The 26,491-nt window shown below is 35.5% G+C and overlaps 4 protein-coding genes across 20 annotated transcripts; 3 read left to right on the forward strand and 1 right to left on the reverse strand.

Moving 5' to 3' along the window:
- Positions 1-1,761: 1,761 nt before the first annotated feature.
- Positions 1,762-5,338, forward strand: LOC107420002 (bZIP transcription factor 23). 7 transcript variants are annotated; one of them, XM_060817246.1, is made up of 6 exons: positions 1,762-1,936; positions 2,316-3,537; positions 4,444-4,515; positions 4,617-4,646; positions 4,717-4,801; positions 4,935-5,338. In XM_060817246.1, the coding sequence occupies exons 2-6, from the start codon at positions 2,395-2,397 to the stop codon at positions 5,015-5,017; spliced, it is 1,413 nt and encodes a 470-aa protein (XP_060673229.1). In that variant the 5' UTR covers positions 1,762-1,936; positions 2,316-2,394; the 3' UTR covers positions 5,018-5,338. The 7 variants fall into 7 exon arrangements, 4 of the variants coding, with proteins under 4 accessions (XP_060673229.1, XP_024930392.3, XP_015884345.3 ...); XM_060817247.1 differs by lacking the exon at positions 1,762-1,936 and adding an exon at positions 1,966-1,980; XR_001581651.4 differs by lacking the exons at positions 1,762-1,936; positions 4,717-4,801 and adding an exon at positions 4,123-4,212 and having other exon boundaries at positions 1,943-3,537; positions 4,935-4,972.
- A 1,495-nt stretch (positions 5,339-6,833) lies between these two features.
- Positions 6,834-11,799, reverse strand: LOC107420007 (THO complex subunit 5B). The gene is made up of 8 exons (XM_016028866.4): positions 11,268-11,799; positions 10,770-11,060; positions 10,305-10,641; positions 9,588-9,925; positions 9,180-9,439; positions 8,272-8,866; positions 8,047-8,178; positions 6,834-7,640 (listed from the first exon to the last, which is right to left on the reverse strand). The coding sequence occupies exons 1-8, from the start codon at positions 11,493-11,495 to the stop codon at positions 7,374-7,376; spliced, it is 2,448 nt and encodes an 815-aa protein (XP_015884352.3). The 5' UTR covers positions 11,496-11,799; the 3' UTR covers positions 6,834-7,373.
- A 597-nt stretch (positions 11,800-12,396) lies between these two features.
- Positions 12,397-18,346, forward strand: LOC107419946 (uncharacterized). 8 transcript variants are annotated; one of them, XM_016028790.4, is made up of 13 exons: positions 12,399-12,665; positions 12,800-12,842; positions 12,926-12,983; positions 13,084-13,169; positions 13,443-13,761; positions 13,858-14,368; positions 14,490-14,675; positions 14,795-14,910; positions 15,468-15,696; positions 16,258-16,393; positions 16,568-16,662; positions 16,766-16,889; positions 17,781-18,346. In XM_016028790.4, the coding sequence occupies exons 1-13, from the start codon at positions 12,589-12,591 to the stop codon at positions 17,853-17,855; spliced, it is 2,055 nt and encodes a 684-aa protein (XP_015884276.3). In that variant the 5' UTR covers positions 12,399-12,588; the 3' UTR covers positions 17,856-18,346. The 8 variants fall into 8 exon arrangements, with proteins under 8 accessions (XP_048331101.2, XP_015884276.3, XP_015884275.3 ...); XM_016028789.4 differs by having other exon boundaries at positions 13,443-14,368; XM_048475144.2 differs by lacking the exon at positions 17,781-18,346 and having other exon boundaries at positions 12,397-12,665; positions 13,443-14,368; positions 16,572-16,662.
- A 3,333-nt stretch (positions 18,347-21,679) lies between these two features.
- Positions 21,680-26,451, forward strand: LOC107420005 (uncharacterized). Of its 4 annotated transcripts, none has more exons than XM_048475866.2 (8): positions 21,680-22,125; positions 22,624-22,783; positions 22,930-23,001; positions 23,099-23,764; positions 24,141-24,504; positions 25,215-25,326; positions 25,716-25,959; positions 26,200-26,451. In XM_048475866.2, the coding sequence occupies exons 1-7, from the start codon at positions 21,928-21,930 to the stop codon at positions 25,923-25,925; spliced, it is 1,782 nt and encodes a 593-aa protein (XP_048331823.2). In that variant the 5' UTR covers positions 21,680-21,927; the 3' UTR covers positions 25,926-25,959; positions 26,200-26,451. The 4 variants fall into 4 exon arrangements, with proteins under 4 accessions (XP_048331823.2, XP_024930725.3, XP_024930726.3 ...); XM_025074957.3 differs by having other exon boundaries at positions 21,682-22,125; positions 26,216-26,451; XM_025074958.3 differs by having other exon boundaries at positions 21,686-22,125; positions 25,245-25,326; positions 26,216-26,451.
- Positions 26,452-26,491: the final 40 nt, after the last annotated feature.

A 26,491-nucleotide genomic window follows, 5' to 3' on the forward strand; every position in this document is an offset into this window, starting at 1 on the left:
AAATTTTTAATAAATGATCAAACTTAATTAATACAATTTCATGCTTTAAATTTATTATTATTATTTTTATCACATATTAAAACGTTTATAAAAAATCATAAAAAAATTGATGGTACAAAATTAAACGGATTTGATTTTATCTCAGCTTATCCTACAAAGTAGGTTAAGACATTGAGACAACCTTTTTTTTTTTTTTTTTTCCCTCCTTTTGATGACATTTTTGGAAGGTAATGGACATGTGATGGCTTTGAGAGTTTGCTTACAATGTGATCATGTGGAAATTTAAGGACGATCGACCACTGCTACTCTGAGTGCGTAGAGGATATCATATCCAAATAGTGGACAAAAAGCTGCCCTTCACGAGCTAACCAGCTCAATTCCACGGGACTATCACCCTTTCTCGCTGCTAATTTTATACTTATCCTCTTCTGTCTCTTTGTGATTTTGGACGTTTTTAATTAAAGAAATCTCTCTAAACTTCCATTTTAGCTAGATTCCTGTCTCTTTATTATATGATGTAACAAATATCCTCTCCCAAGTCCCATCCAAAGTCAATGTTCACACTGGATTGAACCACACTTACAAATTGGATAAGGATAAGAACATTTCCTCTTTTTTCCTTGTACAAACAGCAGCATTGCAGTTTTCCTTTTCTTCTTTTTTGGTCCTTCCAAGTTTCATACGTTTGGTAGAGGCGGCATCAAGTATTTTCTCTATACCAAAAGGCTTAAAGGCCATTTCTTTTCTAGTTTAGGAGGTTAAGATAGAATTACCAATACGCCCATTTTGACTCCATATTGAATACATATAGCTAACGTTCTTTAATTTCATTTCACTTATTTTCTGGTTCTGTTTTCAAAATACAAGAAGACCCTTTTTTTTATCTATAAAAGAAATTTTTTTTTAAAAAAATAGATAATAAAAAATGAAAACAAACGCACTTAGCAGCGGAAACATGTATAATTGTTGTTACTAATGTCAACAAAGACAAGAAGAAAAGATTACCCAATAAGCCTCGTGCTTATCCCTTTGACCATGCACTAAACGTGTTCATATTTTGTCTTTGCTTTTTTTTGGTAAAATGGTTCATATTTCATCAACCAAACAGGTACTTAAACCTTCATCCAAAAAGTCAAAAAAAAAAAAATAAATAAATAAAAATTCTTAACCTTCCCAGAAGAAGAAAAAAAAATAAAAAATAAAAAACAAAAACGACGAGGGCATTTTCGGTATGACGGAAGTTCGGGACCAACTCCCTGATTCTGTGGCTCCTCCATTCATCGGTGAAAACATCAGGACGCTTTGTGCTGTTCGCACACTGCATTCACGTGCATTAAACGCTTGCAGAGAAGACATTTTACAAGCGTTTGGACGAAAATGACCCCAACCTCCCCTAACGGACTATTTTTCCACCATGCGCATTGCATGTGCGCGTACAACACCAAAGCGTAATTTTACGTCCAGTCCTTATCCATCGCCACTAACGAGTTAAAATCACGCCCGTTTAATCGGACGCCTGATCCATTACTAACGTGGACGGTGGATATTAACCCACTTTTCGAAATACAATTGGCTAGGTGTCACATCAGAGGTTCCTACCTCATCCTTATTGGTCCACGTCTCAAAGTAGCGGCCGATCCACCTCCCAATTATTTGTATTTTTTAAAAACTCGGAATGGCTTTTAATAATTTTGAGCCCTACTCTCCCCAACTCACTCTCAGTGTCTTAAAAGCCAAAAAAAATAATAATAATAAAAAAAATAAATAAATAAAAGAAAAAGAAAAAGGGAGGCTAGGACAGTCGACACTTGGCGGTTCTTCCAAGCCTGCTAAGCGAAGAAAAAGGAACGCAGCCAAAGAAGCCACCAGAACAAGAAATTCCTCTAACCCAAAAATATCCCCAAAAAAGAAAAATTTAACAAAATTATAATTATAGGTGAAAGCCTCCCTCCTCCCATCTTATGTGTTTGTATCTCTCTGGTTCTTTCTCTTCTCTTTTATAATATATTTATCGAATTTATTTATTTTTATTTTCTTGAATTAGAAATTACAATATTTATGATTTTGAACAATTCGTATGTGTTCATATTTGATGAAACCATCTTTGAAATTTGGATCTGGCCTTACAAACACTGTTTACATTTGTTTGGAGATGAAGAACAGCAACGATGTTGAGTTTCAAATCGTCAAACTGATTATTTGATTCAACTTATTATTGTCAGTTACAGATTTTCTTTGTGTATATATATATATATATATACATATATTATATTAGTTTTTCTCTGTACTGAATATTGGGGGATTCGTATACATAGGCAGCAGAAGAACAAGACTTGTTAGCTTTGGATAAGCTTTTGGGTCCGTTTCTTTTAGATTTCTTGTGAGTAAGAGAAAATGGGGACCAACAACATAAACTTCAAGAGTTTCGTGAACGACCCTCCAACTGACGGAGGCGGCGCCGGAAGACCTCCAGGAAACGATCAACTGATGAGACAGCCGTCGATCTACTCGCTGACTTTCGACGAGTTACAGAACACCATGGGTGGCCTAGGCAAGGACTTCGGCTCCATGAACATGGACGAGCTTCTCAAGAACATTTGGAGCGCCGAAGAGACCCAGACCATGGTATCCGCCGCAGCGACTACTGGTGGACAAGACAGGGGGATTGGTGGTACGCAGCCGCTACAGAGGCAGGGATCGTTGACGCTGCCGAGGACCTTGAGTCAAAAGACGGTGGATGAGGTATGGAAGGACATATTCAAAGATGGGAGTGGCGCTGCCGGAGCTAATATGCCGCAGAGACAGCACACTCTGGGAGAGATGACTTTGGAAGAGTTCTTGGTCAGAGCTGGGGTTGTCAGAGAAGATGCGCAATTGGCCGGAAAGCCACCAACCGATGAGGGTAGCATCTTTTTCGGCGATTTGCCACGTGTTAATAATAATACCACAGGTTTAGGAATCAATTTTCAGCAGACGGGACGGCCTGGTGCAGGATTGATGAACAATCGGATTTCGGAAAATAATAATAACAACAACAATCAGATTGCAGTTCAAGCAACCAATCTGCCATTGAATGTTAATGGTGTCAGATCGAACCAGCAACAGAACCAGCAAAAGCACCATCAACAGCAAATCTTCCCCAAGCAGCCTACCGCTGCTTATCCATCTCAGATGCCTATGGCAAATAGTGCTCAGCTGGGTAGTCCAGCAATGAGGAATGGAATTATGGGGATCTCGGATCAGGGTCTGAATACTGGTTTGGTTCAGGGTTCTGCTCTGCCAGGTGGAGGGATTGGAGTGGTCGGATTAGGCGCCGGGCCTGTCAGTATGGCGGCTGTTTCACCTGCTAACCAGTTGTCTTCTGATGGGGTGAAGAGCAACGGTGATACTTCCTCGGTTTCACCCGTACCTTATGTGTTTAATGGTGGTTTGAGGGGGAGGAAATGCAGTGGAGCTGTGGAGAAGGTTGTGGAAAGGAGACAGAGAAGAATGATTAAAAATAGGGAGTCAGCTGCCAGATCGCGAGCACGAAAGCAGGTGAATATTTGTTTTACTATTTTAACTTGATTTTTTTGTTTTTATGGCTTTCAGAATTTATATTAGTAAATCGCATGTCAGCTTGGTTTCAGTTTCGGTGTGTGTTAGATTAGTTGCCACTTGCAAGGATAGTTTTAGAGCACGCATTTAAATTGAATAGAAAATAGAAAAAGGACCTCAAAGTGAACGTGTCAAGAATTTATCTGTTTGTATAAGTATATAACTATAATATGGTACCACTTGGCTGTATTTTAAGAAAATTCTGCTCCTAGCATATAGAGAAAATTCTGTGCGGGTTAAGTGAAGCTTTTCGACTTAAATTCCAAGGACCCTAGAGAGATTTGTTCCATTCTCTCTCATCATATTAAATGGTTTTCTAACCTAAATCAGTAAATTTTAAGTATTATGTCTGAATTCTCGATAGAGCACTAATTTGCCACCTAAAAGAAAGAAAACCTAATAATACCAGGAATTAAAGAACCTAAGGGTGAGTTGATGTTGTTGTCGCTTTATAAGTTTTGGTAGCCATTAACCTTCTTCTTTTGTCGTCTATTGACGCTCTTGTATCCCAAAACTCTATGAAAGATTAGGCGGCAGAATGGTAATGTGATAGCGATCTGACATGTGGGGAGATGAAAGATTTTGAGAAGTTATAAGGATCCAGTTTATCACAAGGTAATGGAATGTTGTTTCAAGGAACATAGCATCAAGTTGAGTTGTAATCTAAAAATCAAAGACAGATTGAATGACTTATGCACCTCTCGTCTTAATTCTGTTTCTTTTTGCATATATGTTTTTTGGTTAGGGTTTGGGGAGGGGGAGGGGAAGGAACATTAATATTGTCACATAGCATCCTTATAAGTGCTCAATCGTTTTCTCCCATATTCTGTTTTGGGCATGTGCTAGGCATACACTATGGAGTTGGAAGCAGAGGTTGCAAAGTTGAAAGAAGAGAACCAGGAATTGAAGAAAAAGCAGGTAAATTTTCATGCGTACGCTTATATAAATCAGTGATTGCAAATAAGCTTGCGTTCCATTCCTGTGGCTAACACTTTTGTGGTTATCTTTGGTTGCTGCAGGCAGAAATGCTAGAAATGCAGAAGAATCAGGTATTGCTCCGACTTATTATATTCTGTCAGTCCCCCTGAAATATTCAATTTAAATATTTGATTCTTTCAGCTAATATTGCATCCAGATTCAGTTCAATTCAACCATGTCCAATTCTTAATGCTCGCTATCTTAAGCAGATTCTATTTTCCTTATGGTAAATTGGACAACATGTTGGTAACCGAACTCAGCATAGTTTTCGGATTACTTGTTATTGTGTTTGCAAATTTAATATTGCTGTTCCAGTTTGACATTTATCATAACTAAAGGTAAATTCTATTATAATGTAGGCAATGGAGATGATGAATGTGCAGCGGGGAGTAAAGAAACGGTGCTTGAGACGAACGCAGACTGGTCCATGGTGAAGCATTAAGGGATTGTGATTTCTGTGGTTGAAAATTATGGCACTCAGGCTGTAAATATCTTTTAAGGCAAATGCGTTTTTCTGGTGTAGATCAAGAGAGGTTTAGTGTGCTGTAGATTAAACCTTCCTTAATATTTATGATCTCCATTCAGCGTTGCTTCTCCTTTGAACATTACGTGAGTAAAGTTAAGAGAGGAGAAGCAAAATACGGTCTGTGAGATTCTCTTTGATGATATATTTCATAGCTTGTTTAGGTTCCTTCACCATACATAGTCAAACTAATATCGCTTGTGCAGGATGCTTATGTTACCTCACATTTCTATTTTTCTTTGTTTTGCATTGCCCCCTCTTTTTTTTTTTTTTGTCGTTATTATATATATATATATATATAAACTTTTGGCTTTTAAAAAAAAAAAGAATCTACCAATAGAGAATAATATTATATTTCAATTTAACAGCCAATAATAAATTTATTTCGGCTATACTTCGCTTATCTTTTTTCCCCTTTAATGACTTATTTTGATGGTCCGTTTTGTCTCGGACCTAGCTCTCATAGTATGGGGGTGTCAAGAACTTACTAGTGCATCAGTTTCACTGTCCTGCCGGTTGCTTGGGCGAAACAAAATTGGCTCCTGTCCATTGAAAAGGGAATGTTTGTAAGAGACGTAATTTGTAAGACAACGTGATCTTCGCAAAATATGATTGGCAAAATGCAACTTTGAATTGTAACAGGCAGTAGGGACAACATTAATTGTTCCACGCAACAACTTGATAATACAACAATCAGGAGTTTGTAGCTGCTTTAGACCAATCATTGGACTAACTTGAGGCAGGGTTATTCAATCTTCTATACTAATAAAATCACTTGTATTAGTAGAATGATTAATCTTATTCATTAATTAATATTTAGATATTAACAACAATATTACTATAATTATCAAAAAACAATAGTATTACCATAAAAAGTATATGCAATAACCTTTGATAAAAGTGGCAATAAATATTATTAACATACAAGTTAAGAAATACTAATCAATATTAGAGATGGGCAAAATCCAATCCAAAACCGATAAATTCAATCTATTTTTATCAGTTTAGATTGGATTTTTATATAAATTAGATTGAATTAAATTTAAAATATCATAAATTGTTTGAATTTGATTGGTTATTGGGTTGGAAATATAAACTCAATCCAATCCAAATCATATATTATATGATTAAAAATTTACATATATATATATATATATATATTTTATACACTAATTTTTAATTTTTTTTAATATATTCCCAGTTCCCAAATGAAATTGGTGAACCTATCAAAATTGATTGATTTATGATTTACCAAAATTTTAAAGAGGAATTAAGCATTGAATCTTGAGTATTTGAATTTTGATAAATGTATTATTTTACATTATTTGTTTTAATAATTTTAATTTGATTTTGTAGAAATGAGATGATGACTATTACTATTTGCTGCTTGATCAAGAGCATGATATGTATCAGTTGCTACATTTTCTTCTTTATTTTGCATTGAAAAATATTTTTTTCTTTTCTTTTAACATTGATAAATGTTGTTGAATATTATAGATTGCATATTATATTTTATTATATATGAGATTGCTCTACTTATATTTTATATTTGAATAACTACAGTTTATTATTTATATTTTATTTTTGAAAATTTTTTTATTTTTATTATATATTTATAAACTAGTAAATCAATCCAAATCACATCGATCATAAATAGTTTAATTTAATTTAGATTTGAAACTTTTATAATTTAGATTGAATTCTCTATTAGATAAAATGAAAAATATGAATTGAATTATACTTCCATCCAAAACTGAACCAATATTAATCATTCAACTCCAAAATCAATAATCATTTAATAATAAACAAAAAAAACCTCAAATCCAACGAAATACAATTAATTGTCATATTCCGTTGCCGCACGAGGTGCTGCGCTGATGAGACGGATTTAAAAATATATCTAAATTGAACAATAATAATAATAATAACAATAATTAAAGGGACGCTCCAGTAAGAGCATCCAGAGAGAGAAATTTCTGTGAAATGTCATAAATCAGTTAAATAAGTAGGGATTTTCCCATCATTCCACAGGATATCCCAATCGTGTTCCTCAAGATTCCAGAACGGGATAAATGGTGCGTGATAAATTCACCAAGACTCCTGATTCCACAATTTCAATGATTCAGAGCTGCATACTTAATGGTTTTATAGTTTCTTTACCCCTTCTAACTGCTGAGGAAAATAATTCTTTTTTATAGGTTCTTCTGAACCACGGACTAATAGGATTCTGAATCAGAACTTTATCTAATCATCTTCATGTGCTTAAAAATGAGTTCTAGCAGGGATATCCAGGAGTGCATTCCGTGTCCTTCCAGGATATCATCTTCCTGCGATCCCTTCCTCTATATGATCTAGCAACAAGCTGACCACTGACGGGCTTACACAAACCAATGTCAACCACTGAAGTACTCTTTCTCTTTTCAGAAGACGAAGATAGCTCATCCATATAATAGTCGAACAACATTGCCAAACAGCAAACTTGATGAGCTAAGATATAATTTTCATGATCTGAAGGCAACATCTTCAACATATGCAGATTAACCTACATGGTGCAAAAGGAAAATGTCAATTATAGCCAAGAAGGTAAATAAAGAACATAACAGTTGTATTCGAGACAATGAAACATTTTAAAAGGTTATGAAGTAACAATATGCAGGCTATAAACTAGACAACTAATATAGACAAGAATGTTCGGCAGTCAATCGATTTTGGATTGAGATAACATCAATAAACATAACAGACCGTATGATCAGAAGCTTAAACTAAAAGCCATTAAGCAGATAGTGCTTGACTGAGTTGTGATATATGATTTCAGCGCAGTCTAATGGCCTAAAACTAAGGTTATTTTATGTCATCTTATATTTCACATGTTCTAAATAATTTAGACCAACAAGTCACCCTTTGCTGGTTTAGTAAAGATAATTGTTAGTGAGATATCAACTTCTCACCTCTGCTTCTATCGCACGTAGTTCATTGAACCACTCAGAACCATCATCACTATAATGGTTTTCACCCGTTATAGTGCAAAGACTCAACGCAAAAAGAGGAGGCCTCAAAGGATACTCCATGCTGATTTTAATCTGCCATAATAGAAATGATGAGAAATCTTAAGAATAAGAAAAAGAATTTGATGCACAAACACAACATAATTTAACAAAACAACTTTTAGTTACCTTGGCTTCTAACTTCATGGTCCTTTTATCAGTTCCTATATTCCTGGTTAAAACAAGAGAATACACCCTCAATCCATAATCCACCCACAGTTTTCCAGTGACATCTTGAATGGGCACTGGATTTTCTTCCTCTTGTTCAATGTATGCAGGCTCATCCAGACCACCATCAATATCCAGCATAAGATCTGAATCTTCATCATTTTTCTTAAAACTTTGTGATTTTGCCTTACTGATTGGAGGTGTGATACTCTTTGAAATTAAAGCCAGCTGCCTGGAGTGGTCAAGATTAGATTCTTTTAATGGAGTGAGTTTAATATCACTTATAACAGATGTGACTGGAGCTAAAGATGGAAGCTCCCCATCTTCCCTACTTTCTAGATCCTCTTTTGAAGCTATAGATCTTCCAACCAAATCAGCATCTGTAGGTTCTTGAACCTGTTCTTTGTCCATAACAGACAAAGATGAAGCCTGATTAGGAGGGGATCCTACAGGTGACCAACCAAGCAAATTGCACAACGGTCTATGCAAAGCCCATGGAACACTTTCACAAGACAAAGCTGGCCATTTAAGCTTCATAAGTGAATCAAGCTGTTCCCTGTAGCCAATCAAATAATGTAAACTTTTCAACATAGGACATATCTTAACAACCTAACAAGTGTCAAAACTAAAAGAAACAATTCCTCATAAAGAATGCTAGACTAGAGTTAAGTTCCAACAGAAAAGTGAAAGAAACCACCATAACAATAACTATAGTATATCATTAAAAAGTTCCAATAACAGTCTCAGTTAAGCGAAAAAAAACTACAAGAGCTATTAATGTTCAGATTTGACCACATTGTGCTATCCATTTTCTACAGATTTTGTAGATCGTCCTTTATTCAAGACTAAACATACAGACAGTGACTCACACAAGAGCCAGCTGAGCCTTTCTCCGAGATCGGATTCTTTGCACAACTGTCTGTATCCGATTCTGCTGGCGGTATAGAGAAAGGCCAGATATAACAGCATCACTTTTAGCTACATCACTGCTTGGAGTTTCACGCCCACTTAACAGAGGAGACAACTCAGGCAAGAAATCAATTCCCGCCAAATGCTGCGCCCACTTATAAGGACGGGAAGTTCTCCTTTCATCAAATGCAAATGCATCACCAACAAAGAGCTTGGCTGACTGTACCAACCAACGAGATAGGAAATATGTCTCAATATTCTTCAAATTAATTAAAAAAAGGAATATATGAAAGAGTTAACAGAGAGGTGTGAGAGGCACATAAATAAATGAAGACCACCTAATATCCTTATAAAACAAAAATCCATACCTGGTGAGGAAGCTCAAGGCCAGTGTCATCTGGAAATAAGTTGCATAAGATGTTATTCTTGGGACCTTCATGGGATCCTTCAATTCCAACGCATACAACATTCAACTTCAACAAATACTCAAACTTCAGAGTTATAAGTTTTGCAGGCTTGGAATCAGAAACCTCATCATCATATACATGAAGGATTATTCTCAGAGGATGAACTTGATATACTCGAGTCTGGTCAAGGCCTTCTTTGGTTGGAACCCTCTTGGGCCGTTTTCTCCTTCTCTGCCCATCATCTTCCTCATCAGCAGCATCATCATCCATTCTGGAATTCTCTACCACAGTAGAAATGCCTGAACCATGAAACTATATCAGAATTATTTCTTCTTATTTTTTACTTCACCTTTTTTATTCACAGGTAAAATTCAAAGTAAGGAATCATGCCAGCTACCACCTATGGCCCTAAGCAGGTTCGAGTTGAAAGCAAAATGAAACTAATTATATTACTAATCAATAAGGGTCGATATCTGATTGTTAGGTATCTACATAGGCTTGAACACACTAGTAAATAATCAGAAAGTAAACCATATGGTTCAACACAAACACATGGAAACATAAACTTTGTACAATCAGAACAAGCTTCCAATCATATTATTGCAGGTTCAGAACATACAAATAATAAACAGACAAATCCATAAAGTAGCTAGGATAAATGGTTTTGGAATTAATTACCAGTTTCCACATTTGCCTGCTGGTGAGCAAAAGTTTGGGCATCCTTCAGACTTCCTAGTATCTCCAGATCAATTTGTTCTCCAAATGCTTCCTTCTGTGCCAACAACTGTGAGTATACCACATAGAGAGGGGGCGGAAGCAATTCCGCTGAGTGGTGCTGTTTTAGTTTCTTTGTATGCAGAACCCCTAACTGGTTCTGCACAGGCAAAGATGCTTTTTTAAGGGATTTGAGGTGTGAGGGGAGACTTGACAAGAATTTTTTCCTGTTGGCAATGGTCTCCAGAAGACTTTTCTTCTGTCCTTCAAGTTTCTCACGAAGTTTGCAGAGCTCTTTGCGCTGAATTAAACAATTAAGATAATAATAATTAGTACTTCATACTCCATGCATGAATACTAGTGACCAAGCATGAATAATAATACACCATTGCCCTTCTAATTAACTGATCATATAATGAGCATACTCACCTGAAACAGTTCAAAATCGAGCCTCTTCAGCATCAGGTTGTGTGCATTATCATTTGATAATACAGAAGTTTTTATCTCCTCAGGTGCATCTCGGAAAAATTCCTCTTCAGGCACAAGTTCGATATCTGGGTATTTTGACTTGAAGTCTTTGCAGGCTTTTATGGCTTTGAGATAGTGGCTTTTTTCATACATTAGATTGTGAAGTTGCAGAGTTGTGAAGTCCACCGGTGCCTTAGCACGTTCCGTCTCTGCTTTCACACGATCTTCTTCAAGCAAGATGGAACGATTTGCCTGTCAAACAACAATTCAATATAAATATAAAGAAAAGTATACCAAATGAAGATTAATAACAAACTCAAAAGCAACAAGATTTTCATTGAATTCTGTGAACTGTGTTCTAACCCAATGCGCTCAAAACGATTGAAATTCCAGTATATATATATATATATATATATATAGAGAGAGAGAGAGAGAAGGTATATAAATTATAAAAGTGACCTGGCGAAGGGTGACGAAGTGGACGAACATCTGAGTGACGAGTTCTCTGAGCTGGGATTTGGGTTTGGCTTCTTTTTTAATGGAGAGCATCTTGGCGACGATGTCCTCCACGGAAGCCTTGCTCTCTTGAAGCATTTCATATGGCGATTTCTCCACCGGCCGCTCAACCTCTGTCTGCGCATCGTCTTCGACCAGCATCCCCTCCTCTATTTCCTCGTCTTCCAGCATTTTGTGTTTTAGGTTTTCCTTCCCTTCTTCCCCTTTTCTCTCCTCTCTCTCTCTCTCGTCTGTAATCACAAATCACTCTAAAAACTGCAAACTGCAGACTAGATCGTTAAGCGTAGGTTTTCTTGATACGGCGCCGTTGTCTTCCCAAATTACAAATTCACGGCCCTTTGGGCTTTTACCCAGAGTCGCAAAAAGTTGCACTGAAAATTTTTCCAGTGCTCAATAAATTATTTACGCCGTCAAGGAATTCGGCTTCTATTTCCACTGCAAGTGTGGATCGGATCCCAACTTAATTTATAAAATTTGATACTAGTAAGTGAGATTTTACGTTATTATCTGAAAATAAATAAATAAATGAGATTTTATGTAATAATTAACAAAACTGTGTTAGTGTTCTATTTACTTAAAATTACAAAATTCATTAAAAAAAAAGTTCCTTTTTTTACAATAATAAAAAACAAAAATTAAATTGTACCAAAATTTTTTTTAAGCAGTCATACAAGTTGCCATTATTCCATACTTATTATCAAGATTCACATATTCAAACATTTTAAGCATTTTAATGGTATTCGTGTATCAATATGACAAAATGGAAATGGGAAAAATTACATTAACAAATTTTATGTGTTTTTTTAGTACTTTTATATCTGAAAACTAATTATTCTCTTATTAAATTTTAGTTTTTATGCCAAACACTTTAGTTGTTGCAGCATATAATAATTGTTTTTTTGTTTATGTACTTTCTTTACCGAGGAAACATAAAATAAATGATTTAATTATGAAAAATTCCCACCTCAAGATTTTTTTTTAAATAAAAAAAAATACAAATAATAAAAAAAATTGAGTGTAATTTTTAATTAGGAAGGCGGCGTAACTCGGCGTTAACAAAGGAGCATTTTTTTTTTTTTTTTTTTGGGGAAAAAAAATTCATAAAATACGAAGCGGCGTAATATATAAGCAAATCGCACCGTTGAATTTATAATTTATTGTTACGGTGATCAGTGATGGACTCATCGTTGAGGCGGGAGTGAAGAGTACCGTTGGTCCGTTTTCCTGACCTAATTCAAGTATCTCAGGTATTTCACGATTGGAGATGTCCAAACCTGAAAATGAAGGCCCTGCAATTAGAGCTCTCGGTTCTCTCTTCAACCTCACCCAAGTCTTTCTCTGGTCCGTTCTCTTTTTCTGATCATTTTACATGCTCAAATATTTGACTACTTATTGTCGAAGTCCATTAACTTACAACATTCTTATTATTATTATTATTATTTTACAACGATGTGCTTCTTGCTTGCACCTGGCAGGGACGACGGGTCGTTTCAGGAACTGACTGCGAGTCTTGATTTTGTCAGTATATTTGACATTTTTTTATTTTTATTTTTTATGAGTACTTGTTTTCAAAATTTTTTTTTTTTTTGGTTATTTTACAGAAATCAGAAGACGATGTTGAAGATGATGACGGGGCAAAGAGCATTTCCACAGCTTCAGGCTAGTGGTTCATTCTGTTTCTTATGGTATCCCGAGGCGGATTTTACTTAAAAACACTTTCATAATCGATGTGTTGGGTGGTTATGCGCGTGTATTTCAGGTTGCGATGTTTTAGCAGAGGATTTGGAGCTCACTAGACAGATGAATGCGTTGGGGCTTCCTGTCAAATTCCACACAAACAAGGAGGTAATAATTAATAATGACAATGATACCATTTCTCTCAGTTGGTCAAATCAAATTTTGGATTGAAACCCGGCTGATTATTTTTTATTTTGTTCTTATTTTTCCAATGAGGAGGAGGGGCTGGCTAAGTTCCTTGTTATGTCACTATGAGCCAGCATTTGCTCGAGCCAAATGATACGTACTTTGTAATGAACATATTATATTTTAATACATATTTGCTTCTCCTAATTTTATGGCAACTCTTTTGAGCTAATGATTATTGACATCGTTTTGCAGAAGAGGAATGGGAAGACTAAAACCAAAAGAAAGAGTATATGCCAGAAGCATTCAGAGTCCTTGGGTGAAGCACTGGAATCCTCCGAAGTGAGTGTGGAGGAAATTGTATCTCCTAGCATATTTACTGGTAGTACAAGCACTTCTTTATGTTGTATTTCAATGGTGGGCCAAAGCGAAGCATCTTACAATGTTGCAGAGGAGGATGCCAATGATTATCAGTCTTCTTCCCATATGGGAAATAGTTCAGCAAGTTTGACTGGTGAGGTTGCTTGCGATGCTGTCAAGGAACAAAATTTTTCGGGCATCTTCTGTAATGATGGTGAGGATTTCGACTCTGTGCTCAACGATGTTGGGTTTTTTGATGACATGAGAACAGCAGCAAGTTCAACTAATTTGGATGTGGGACCTTCCTCAGGAATTGAGCAGCCATGTGCACCTGACAGTGGTGGAATTAATGACATCAAACCCAAAAGTTCTTTGGGAGATTGGATAGTGTATTGGGATTCTTACTACTCAAGAAACTATTTCTATAATGCCAAAACACATACTTCAACGTGGTATCCACCCCAGGGAATGGAACATCTAGCAATCAGTGACAACACTTATGAGTTGAATGAAGAAATTACTGAATTAGCTGAGATGGATGTCAGCCCTGCTTTAAATTCAACTGATTTATGTAGTTTGCAAAGTAAAGGTGGCTCACTTGAGGAATCTATAAATAATAATTTATCAGTTTGTAAACAGTATGATGAACTGCCAGAGGGGAGTGGATTCACTGCTTGCAATTCTATGTCTGCTATGGTTCCTCTGCCTATTACGCAAAGCATAAGTATGGAGAATTTGGATGAACTTAATGAGACCAACAATTGTTGCGGAGATGGAAGAAATGAATGCTTGTTAATAAACAGTCCAAAGGATATTGCAAGGTAGTTATGTCTTTAAACCTGTGAAGCTGTTTATTTGAATATTCATTCTGCTTCTTTGCGCAATCAATTATTTAATCAACTGGAAGGTTCAATCTAAATCCATTCATTCTCGAAATGGCAGGAATGAAATTAATCAGTTGGTTCCTGATGGGGTCTACCGATGCGATATACATCACAAATATGCAAATACATCTGATGAACAAAATGCCTGTGATCATGGCTGTGAACCGAATAAGAGTAGCTCATATGAGGAAACATATGAAAAATGTGGAGATGACAAAGCAATTCAAATTTCAGATTCAAGCAGGTAGACTTCATTAAATATTGTTTTTATATTGGCTGTTTGAGTTATCATAGTTTCGTTTTTTCAGCTTGTTTTTATACACACACCGAAACAGTTTCTAAGTTTGATAGTTTGTATGTTAGGATTGGAGGTCCTTCAACAAGTACGGTGCATACGCAGCATGAAGGTGTCACAACAAAACGAAAAAAGAAAGGAAGAAGAATAAGAATCCGAGAAAACTTGCCTATTAAAAATGAAGGTTCTTGATTTAGGTTTAGGTGCTCTCAATTTGCACTAATGTGGTATTGATTTGTCACTGCTGTATTTAGTGATTGATTATTCCTGCCAGGTATTTTTGGTGTGTTGTCAGTGTCATAATACTACACCATCAGTATCCTAAATACATAGTTTGTGGTAAATTATATATTTTTTCGATGTTAGCTAGCTAGTAATGTAGGATGCCTACCTTGAGAAAGAAAGAGAAAGATATACTTTACCATAGAGAGTCACTGATTTTTCCTTCTTTCATTTGATTTTGATTTTGATTTTTTTTTCTGCCTTCCAATTTTTATTGGCAGTCCAAGTATGCACTTCTCTTACCTAATGTTCTTTTACTAGAAATTTATTTTTGAGCAAACTCGCTATGACTTTAACTTTGAGCTACTTATTAAGGCAGCTGAGTTTTTGTTTTGTGAGGATTCAAGTGCTTTACGGTGAGAGTCAATAAGACGTCGCAAAATGTAAAATATGTTCTCTTTGTAAGTTGAGCACTTCTGGCCATTCTATCAAGATAAATTTACCTTTTGTTTGTTGCAGAGCTTAAATTGCAAGAGGTGGTACAGTTTTCTGCTGATATTGGTAAATACTGGTATCAGAGGTACCTGTTGTTTTCCAGATATGATAATGGTATAAAAATGGATGAGGAAGGATGGTTTTCTGTGACTCCAGAGTCTATTGCTAGGCATCATGCTGTCCGTTGTAGTGGTGGATTGATAGTTGATTGCTTCACTGGTGTAGGTGGCAATGCCATCCAATTTGCACAGAAGTGAGTTATGTCATGACTAATTTTTCTTATGCTAATGTTTTTCTTAGGTAAACCTGAGGAGCATTACAGCGCTATCAAATTTTACTTCTATGTGACATTGTAGATAGATGATCTTGGAAGTCCAAGTCCTAGAACTAAAATTTCCAAAATTTTATAAAAGTTTCTGAACGTATTATCTTGTACACATATTTTTTAGTTTCTTGATTGAGCAAAACCATTGAAGAGATTAAATTTTTCTGCATCATCATCTCTTGTTTGTTCTCCTCAAGCTTGTCAATGCTACTCATAGATTTGGAACTTTCTTTAAAAACTACAGCTAATAATTTAGAATTGCAACTGTGTAAATGCATTTTGTTCTCTCTAGCTTCAGGTTGATATCCTACTGATATCTCAGAAGCTTGGTAACAACAGGAACTCTTTCCTTGCTTTCTGAGATTGCATGGTAGTTATTTTTAAAAGTTTTTATGCTAGTTTTTAAGATTAAATTCATAAAATTCGAGCTTAAACTTTGCTATTTAACATAATATCTTTCTTTGCTTAAAGAATTACCTGATATTTCAGGTCCAAACATGTAATTGCAATAGACATTGATCCAAAGAAGATTGAGTATGCACAACATAATGCTGCCATCTATGGTGTAAATGACCAAATAGATTTCATTAAGGGGGACTTTTTCGTTTTGGCCCCAAAGTTGAAGGTAAAGCTTCCCTTAATTTGAAAGCAAGTTAAATATTTGGACTTCTATAATCATTACTTCTGTATCTTCCTCTTTTTCTTATTTCTTCTGGGTCATCCTTCTATCCTTTAACTGGGATTTTAAGAGGTGTCGGCTTTCTATTTTCTTTAGTTCCTATATTTCCTTTGGCTGCAGGCAGACACTGTATTCTTGTCACCCCCATGGGGGGGACCTGATTATGCTAAAGTGGAGAAATACGATATGAAAACAATGCTTCAGCCACATGATGGGTATGTCATACTTCATTTAACCTGTACAAGAATTGGCATTGTATAAGTTCTCTCTTTTCCCCCCTCTTTTTAGCTCACTGTTACTTTGCTGTGAACCTTGCAGATATCTTCTGTTTCACACTGCCAGAGAAATTGCTTCCAGAATTGTCATGTTTCTCCCTAGAAACGTTGATCTCAACCAATTGGCAGAGTTGTCTCTATCAGTTAGTCCCCCATGGTCACTAGAGGTAAATTTTTTTGTTTTGCATGTTTAAGTTTCTGATTTTTGTTTTACCTCTAGTGACCATGGGGGACTAACTGATAGAGACAACTCTGTTTAGTACTTATAAATTACAATAATCTTCTTATAAATTACAATAATCTTCTCTCTCTCTCTCTCTTTCAATAATCTTCTTATAAATTACAATAATCTTCTCTCTCTCTCTCTCTCTCTCTCTCTCTCTCTCTCTCTCTCTCTCTCTCTCTCTCTCTCTCTTTCTGGTATTATTGTAATTTATAAGTACTAAACAGATAGAAGAGCCATTTGTTAACAAAGAACCATAATTGCAATTGCATTTGTTACCATCATTATTGTGGGTGAACGTTAGCCAGTCCCCTTATGGATGCTGGATGATGGACATGTACCTATTTTTTATGAGGCATGAAAGAAAATGTGCTAGTTTACTCCCACAATACTAATTTTTTATGTACTTATCAAAATAATGAAGTAGAGAAGTCAGTTTCTAATTTCCATTTCTACTAGTTCATATTTTCATTTTTCTGCATTATCAATGAGTCTTGAAATAAGAACTAAATGGATTTACTCCACTGGAGTAAGCTCTTGTTTTTGCACCATTTAGGATGGAGGTTTCCACTTATTGTAGGTTATTTCTTTTGTTAAATTTTAGTTCTCTTTTTGGGCCTGTCCTTTCTAGAACGAATAACGCTCTAATATTTTTTTATTTTTTACCTTCGTTATGGTTTTTGATCCTGCTCACGAGTAAAAAGTTATCAAGTTCCTTTACTTTTGTTGTTTGATGTGCTCACAATTCCGTTTGAACTATCATTTTAGTTAAAATCATACTCTTCCCATTACCAAATAGTTTTACTCTGCTAATTACCAAGGTCTGTTGTCTCAGGTAGAGAAGAATTTTTTAAATGGCAAGTTAAAGGCCATAACTGCTTACTTCGATGACACCACCATGAAAGGATAATAAGTCCACGTCATTCAGCTGTTGCGAGTGCGTTGATATTTAGTTTGTACAAACTGTTCATGTGACGGGGTAAAGTTCGAACGGTAAAGTAATTTTGGAAAATCAAATTAATTTACACCTTTTTTTTGGGAAATCAAAGTGATTTACACCTTAGTAAGCAAATGTTAAACCTATGTATTATTTGTTTTAAGTTAACCTGTAAAGAGGCCTAGTGTCCTGTAAGTAAAAGTAACAGACCTGATCAATTTACATGTATTTGCTCTACAGTCCTTATTGCAGAAAGGAAGTCGATGAAACAGCTGGCCCTAACTATCCACATATTTTAGCGTTATACTAGAGAACATTAAAATAGGAGATGTGGTTGAATTTAAGTTCTGGCATACAACTACCTTGCTTTAATTTCTACTTCTATATGACTCTTGCATGCGTTTGGGTTTGATGTTTGCTTGATTTGGCCACGTAAATATATATTTATTCTGTTCATTTGTTCATTTATCTTTCTACTAGTTTTTATGGTTGTGTTTCACGAGATTTGTTAATAAGTTAGTAAGCACGGAAGCTTCCCTCTTTGTTGTAGTCTATACCCTAATTTAACGAATTATCGACGTCCTTTTCATGTGAATTGTCATTGATAAGAAAGGTTACAACTTAACATACACCAGCCAGGAAGGTCAGGAAATTGAAAGTTTACCTTCCATATGTGTAGATTTGAATAGCGAACTACCTCCATATCTACTCAATGGAATCAAATCTGGACCATATCAAATTGGGTCAATGCCGTATTAAGTTTCATCAAGCGGATATTCTCACGGAAAGTTTGACATTTTTAATCTCCTAATCAGGTTATCAGACTACTTATTGGACTCGTTTTATAGGTTTGGGGTTCGGAACGAACTTATCTTTCTGAAAAATGAAGCCAAAACATTAAATTTTTTTTTTTTTTTTTTTTTTTTAAACTTTGAGAATCTTATGTTCGTTGAGGCTCAACCTAATCTGAACTACTATTATTTTTTTTTTTTGTCTTTTTTCAATTATAGTTTGATTAGCTCAATGCCTTTCCTAATTTTTGAGTTTGACGGAATCGGGCCCTTGGATTATGGGGTCCGTGTTGGTCAGCTATTTTTCAAACAGTTTGACAAAACACTAAACTATTTTCAAAACAAAAACAAACCGTTAGACCATCAATTTTCAAAAATTATTTTTAAAAAATAAATAAAAAAATAAATTATATTTTGAAATCTTGAATAAATAAAATTATTTTTATTAGATCAAAAATTTGAATTTTATTTTTGATTCAATTTTAAATTCAAAATTATTTAATTATGACTGTGATTATTTTAATTTAAATAAAAAATGGTTACTATTTTCAAATAAAAAATCACGAATATTAAATAGAAAATAACAAATATTTTTATAAAAATAATTATTTCTGAAAAATAATTATGATAATCATGATAATATCAGTATCATAAGTTTTAACAGTAATGTTATTTTAGAACACTAATTTGTAACGATTTTGCAATTTCCAAATTCAATTCATTCAATAAATTTAAAGTTGCAATTGCACTTGAAACTTCGTGGCATAAAGGTGCAATTTAGCCTTAAAAAATAAAAAAAATTTACAAAACAGTAAAACCGGTGTTTTCACTGTTTTGAAAACGAAGAAATACACGCATGTTGTCTTTGTTTCCTCAGTCGCTCGTCTTCCTCCACAGATCTGCATCTGCTTACGTGTCTGAACGATTACAAGGTTTGCTTCCACCAGAGCATTTATATTTCATGCTTAAATTGTCAGACGTATGTTTCCCTTTTGTTTTTACTTTTTTATTTTTTATTTTTTTCTAATGATCTAGTTGCTTTTCCTCCAAAAATAAAAAAGTGTGATAAATTTTATTTTGGTTGAACTTGTAAATGGTAATTAAGGAATGAGAAGCACCACAATATAATTTTTCCACAAGTATTAAAGGCCACTAAAGAAGCAGACCCAACTTTTGAAAATAATTTATGAGCTGCACGTCCCGGTTTGACCGGCATGAGTCCAGGTTGTTTAATTGCCGTGGGTTGGACACAATAATAGCTAAGCTCCTTTCTCGAGAGGGCTTAATTGCTCCTTTCGATGCGTCATTTTATTCTCATTAATAAGGTCCAGAAGAAAATTCTGATTCTCAAGGTTCGTTTCTACGTACATTTTTAATTATATTATCAATTATTATTATTATTTATATATATATACATTTTCAAGCTCATACGAACATTTCTTATTCACCATCTAGCAAAACAGATGGGTTGCTTCAATTTACTCTCGTTAGCTGGGGTAGGGACATACCATACAAGAAATATTAAAGAATCCCTGTGAGTCTGTAATTTACAGTGGGTGAGAGGTGTATGACTGTCCTAACAAATTCCTCTTCCATTACCTTTTATTTTATTTTATTTTGTTTTTGTTGTGGTGAAGATTTCTCTTCCATTACTTGGATGCGAATGATTGGGTATTTTGGTATTTGGACAATGACGATTTTGATTTTTTTTTTTAAATTATTATTTTGGTGGATAGGAAAATGATGAAGTTTGTGTCTGAATACAGAATGAAATTGGACACAAGTTTAGGGGATGCATACGGAAAAGACATTTACTATAGTACCGGGTCCTGCTTTACACATTATATTACAATTATGACTGAATTTGGTACTATACTAATATTTGTTTCCAATCATTGATGGACAAAAATAAAATCAAAATGCACATCATTTAGATTTTCTATACTATAAAACAATACAGTTTTAAAAACATCCCCGTTTGACATTTTTTATACTTCACAGAAAGCTACTTTTGGATTCTAAGGTTGAAAACTGTTTGGATAATTATTTTAAAAAAAACAAAGGTATTTAACAGAGGTCTGTGAGAACAGCATAGATAATTTTTCGAAAAGGTGTTGTGGTGGAGGAAATAGGCGAAATTATTTTATTTTATTAGCTGTTCCCCAAAAAAAAAAAAGAAAAAAAAAGGAAATTTTAAAATGACTACTTAAAAGATTTGACCAAAAGTGACATGCTTTTTTTACTGTTTAAACTTTTTAACCCAAAAACAACAATTCAAAATGGATCTTCATCCATTCAGATATAAAACATCTTACCTTTCTTTTCTTTTTTTTCTTTTTTTTTTTGAGTGAATAACATCTCACTTTTTGAAACTAGTTTCGATCCAACTGTATGACTTCCTATCTACAGAGAAAAAACAAAAAAGAAAAAAGAAGAAAATTTTAGAATGAATAGTTAAAAATTTGACCAAAAGTGGCATGCTTCTTTTACTGTTTAAACGCAAAATCAACCACTGTTCATAACGGATCTTCTTTACCCATTCAAATCTAAAACATCTTAACTTTTTGAAGCTACTTTCGATCCAACTGTATGATTTTCCTATTTAAGGGTAAAATTTTAACATCTCAGACTCACCCTCATGATGTTCTGCCATAATTTTGTCCTGAACTGTAGGATTTATAATCCCTTTTAAAGTTGTTGAATGCCCAAGGACGATATCTAATTTATATAAATCTCCTACGAATCCTTTTGTTTTTAACCTTTTACCGCCACGCACTTTGAAAAGCAGGAAGAAGCACATACTGCCACGTGACCCCGAAGGACCATGCTGTAATTTTACCATTGGTCAAATTGACAGTGATTAAATGGTAACATTAAAAGCAGCAAAAAAAAAAAAAAAATCCCACTTAAACATCACTTGATTAACATCATTACGTTTGACAAAAAGAAAAACATTTTAAAAGAAACAGCATAATCAATTGTCTGTTTCTATGATCCTTTTTCAACCTCGCACAAAGCCAGCCAGGCCCAGCCACTCGGTCAATTTTATTACAAGTGTTGATAAAAATATTTAGTGTTATAAGCGTGCTTGGAATAAGATAATGACAGCGACCTTGACAATTCCCTTATAAACCACCCGCCATTTTACGCAGATTCTCAGCCCCTGAAACGAATCTCAAATCTCACTCCCTTTGTTTTCTTTTTTTTCAAGTTTGTGTGTGTGGGAATGTGATGTGAGTAAGCGCATTGAGAATATGCCGGAGTTAGGTTTTCAGGAGCAGAGCTCATCAGTGAGATCGGCCATCAGAACCCGTGATGCTAGTCCTGACTCCGTGATCTTCACGCTTGAGTCAAACTTCAGTCTCTTTTCTTCCGCGTCTGCCAGCGTCGATCGCTGCTCTTTCGCCTCTGACGCTCACGACCACGACTCCATTGCTTCTGAGATCTCTCTGGTACTTTCCTACTCTTTTTTGTTTTATTCATACTACGTTCTTGTTCTGCTTCACTCTGTGCTTTAGCAGAGACTCGTGGAAAATCGGATTTTAGTAGTGTCTTCTTCTTCTTTTTTTTTTTTTTTTTTCCTGAAAGAAACTGCGATCGAATATGTTTTATAAGTCTGCATGTACGATTTTCTTGTTCCGATGAGCTGTCAATGTGCATGGGTGATCATTTTGAAAGCTGAGTGAATTTATTTTCTATTTTTCACTCAAATTTTTTTTTTTTAAAAAAAACAAAAAAATTTGATTGTGTTTTTCTTTTTCAGTGCTCTGTGTAAAGCTTAGAATGAGTTTGTGAAGTAGCATATCCTTGCTTGAAAAAGTTATGAAAAATTAAATTTAGAAAGGAAATGATGATAGATTTGATTTTTTTTCCAGCGTACGAGTCGGTCACGATAGTGGCTTTGTTTTTTCCTGTATAATTATTATTATTTTATGTTATGTGAAGGATAGAATCTAGTTGATGAATCTGAAGGTGGTAGTGGTAATTTCGTGCAGCATCTAGCAGGACATGATGTTGAACAGCAAGAGAGTTCGAGTGGTCCAGATCCAGATCCAAACAAAGCCACTTTACGCATCAAAAACAAACATAAAAAAGGAGATAAAGCGAAAGGTACAGCCTACATTATTAGCTTGTCACCAAATTATAAGCAGAAATCGACGCCTTTTTTTGCGAATTTTCAAAATTGAATTTTGCACTTTGTCATTTCCTCACTCCCCCCCTTCACTGTTTTTCCTTCAAATTCGATTTTTACGCAGTTCAAAAAGAAGAAAGCGACGGCGATGTAGTTCTTGATTCGGCCCGAAGCTCTTTCTCTCTGGCCCTCAAAGGTATTCAGATTATCTAAGTCAACAATCCGAAACAGATCAATCTCATGTTTTGACTAGAACTCTGTTTGGAGCTCTCACTTTGACCTTCTTTCTCTAGAGTGTCAGGACCGGAGATCCAGATCTGAAGCTTTGCCAAAGAAATTAGACCGCCGACGACCTGCTTCCTTGGATTTGAACAATGTCACTGCATCGTCACCTCGATTGGGAACCATCAAGAAGGTGTCTATGACTTCCCGGAGGTCTGGTACGTTCCCTAGTCCTGGAACACCAAATTATCGGCACGCAAGTGTTGTAATGCAGAAGGGTTGGAGCTCGGAGCGAGTGCCATTGCATACAAATGCTGGCAGGAAACATGCCAATTCTGCATTGTTGCCTTTCAGTAACGGAAGGACGTTGCCTTCCAAATGGGAAGATGCTGAAAGGTGGATTTTCAGTCCGGTGTCTGGTGACGGTGTGAATAGGACTTCGGTTCAACAGCCGCAGAGGAAACCCAAGTCAAAGAGTGGACCACTTGGACCCCCAGGAATTGCATATTATTCTTTGTACTCACCAACGGTGCAGATGTTTGATGGGGCCAGTGTAAGCAATTTCACGGCTGGTTCTCCTTTCTCAGCTGGTGTTATAGCAGCTGATGGATTGGCGATCCGTCCCAGTGGCCATGGTGGAGCCTTTAATGTGCGGACAGAGCCTTGCATGGCCCGTTCAGTTAGTGTGCATGGTTGCTCTGAGACACCGAACCACTCATCATATCCTGCCAATGAAGGTACTAGTTTATGTCCATTTGGTTCCTTTTCTTGGTTAAATATTAGAATTTGTTCAAGTTTTGATTTTCCATTAGATCGTCATCTTGCTTTGGTTTTTATGATTTTGATATCTGGCCATGGATTCTTATACTTGCCCCTGGATGCATTCTTTCATTATTTAATTTTCTTAATTTGGGAATTGCTACATTGATTTTTGAGTTTTGGGTTTGAATGGGTTAAAACTACATATTTCCATAACAACTTAATGCCTAACAGGAAAATTTTGAGTTGATATTTGATGTTGATTCTGAAAATGGAGTTTTTAGTGTCAAGTATAGGAACTATTATACAGTTTGTAGCTGATCTTGGGCTTTTTTGGTTTATCCGTATATAAAGATGAAAAGGTTGATGGTGTCAAGGATGCAGCCACCAACGTGTCTCGTGCAGTTTCAAGAAGGGACATGGCAACCCAGATGAGCCCAGAGGGCAGCACAAACTCTTCTCCGAATATGGGACCTTCTTTGTCTGAATCAACTTCTTCAATCATGCCTGTTGTAGAGTTGCAGAGTGCCCCTACTTCTAAATTAGAAGTCCGGGATGTACAGGTAGATGAACGGGTCACCATGACAAGATGGTCCAAGAAACATAAAGCCCGTTTCCCTGGGAAGGGCTCTGAAATTGTTGATAATTGGAAAAAGAAAGATGCAGATGCTCGATCTCCAGCTTGGGATCTCTCTGAAACAGCAAAGAACATCTCGAAGTATGCATATTTTTACCGTTTTGACATTTATTTATTTATTATTATTTTTTTATGCTTTATGGTTCAGTTAGAAAACAAAACATTGATCCAAATTAACTATGGCGGCAAATGGTGGGTCCTTGAAAGTCTAGTGATTCCTTCCAGAAAAAAGAACTTAATCAAATATGGAATGTTTGTTTACGTGATACCATATTTGCATAAAATTGAGGGGGTTTCTTATCCATTTCACATCCATGTTGCAGTATGAAATATCTTACCATCAAATGATTGTGAAAGAATATTGATGGAAACCGTTTTAATGCTTAAACTATGACAAGTGTCATTTAACTAATTGTGCTAAATATAACCTATTTGCTTAGATCGTCTTAGTTTTTTTAAATTTTGTTTTGTTATATCGCTTGTCATAAAAGCAGCATCTAGTTTTCTGTCCTAATTAATTTCAACTTAACCTCTCCGAAGTGATAAACTAAGATCCCCTGCTTAGATCGTCTTAGTTTTTTTAAATTTTGTTTTGTTATATCGCTTGTCATAAAAGCAGCATCTAGTTTTCTGTCCTAATTAATTTCAACTTAACCTCTCCGAAGTGATAAACTAAGATCCCCTGTTTAGCCATCTAATAAAAGTTTGACTCTTGGTGTTAAAAGCAAACAACTGTCAGCTAAATGGTAAATCCAGTCAAACTTATACGGACACTTATTTGACTGATACAGATGTGTGACCTCTGGGTCTCTTTTTTCCAGAGTTAAAAGGGAAGAAGCTAAAATCACGGCATGGGAGAACCTGCAGAAGGCAAAAGCTGAGGCAGCTATACGGAAATTAGAGGTTCGTTTCTACTTATACATGTCCTCATATGTAGTTATATATCTGCTACGAAAAAAAACAAAAAAATTGTAAGGAGAAGTAGAAGAAAACTACATCATTTTGAAGGGTTCCCAATTTATCTCGTTCTTGTGCTCTGTTTATCTTTAGTGTGAAATGCTTCTGCCTCTTTCATTGCGTCGTGATTTTTTATTTTCAAATAGATTCAAGACTTTCTATGTTTGCAAGATAAGTACTGAAAGGAAATATGACTTCGATATAAGCACATTCCATATGAAAGTTGAAAGCACACAGCAGCCCACCACAGTGCAGATTCTGCTATCTGGACCATGGAGACTAGGTGTCTTCCATATTACACTACCATAGTAATAAATGCATTAATATTGTTGCAGATGAAGCTGGAAAAGAAGAGATCATCTTCTATGGATAAAATAATGAACAAGTTAAGATCAGCTCAGAAGAGAGCTCAAGAAATGAGGAGCTCGGTGTTGGTCAACCAGGCTCATCAAGTTACCAGAACTTCCCACAAAGCTGTGTCATTTCGTAGAACCCGTCAAATGGGTTCTTTGAGTGGATGTTTTACCTGCCATGCATTCTTATAATCAATCCAATCTATGTGGCTCCACTTGACCTAAGGTAGCTTCTCTTTCCTTTATCAGAAATAACCCATGCTTATAAACCACTTGACCTAAGGTAAGATTCTAGTTTGATTGCTTTCGAGTTTCAACAATGTGCAATGTGTGCTGCACAGTATCTTGAATGTAGGCTTGTGCTTAATTAGAAATGCTATTTCAGACTAATTACAATATTTCCGGGTTATGTAAAAAGAATTATAATTATAGAGCTCATGCTGTATTTACACTAATGAAAAGCCAGTTACATATCTTTCCAGGTTAAGTGAAAAGAACATGAAAGACAGAATGGTATGGGGCAGTGAGCGCCTAGGATTTGGACACTAATTCAGTGTCAATTGCAGTTTTTCGAGTCATGAGGACCGGTACTTTCACACCATTTCACATAGTTGTAAGATCCCATTAAGTGATTCTTGGGATTAAGTGACAAATAATGCTTGTACTTATGTAAATCCAGAACTACAGATTTCATAATGTTTCTTTTTTTCTTTTTTTTTTTTTTGTCTTTCCCGCTGTAACAGTTTGTTGGGCAAATG

Source organism: Ziziphus jujuba, chromosome 5 (assembly GCF_031755915.1).
Source record: "Ziziphus jujuba cultivar Dongzao chromosome 5, ASM3175591v1".
NCBI classification, from domain to species: domain Eukaryota; kingdom Viridiplantae; phylum Streptophyta; class Magnoliopsida; order Rosales; family Rhamnaceae; genus Ziziphus; species Ziziphus jujuba.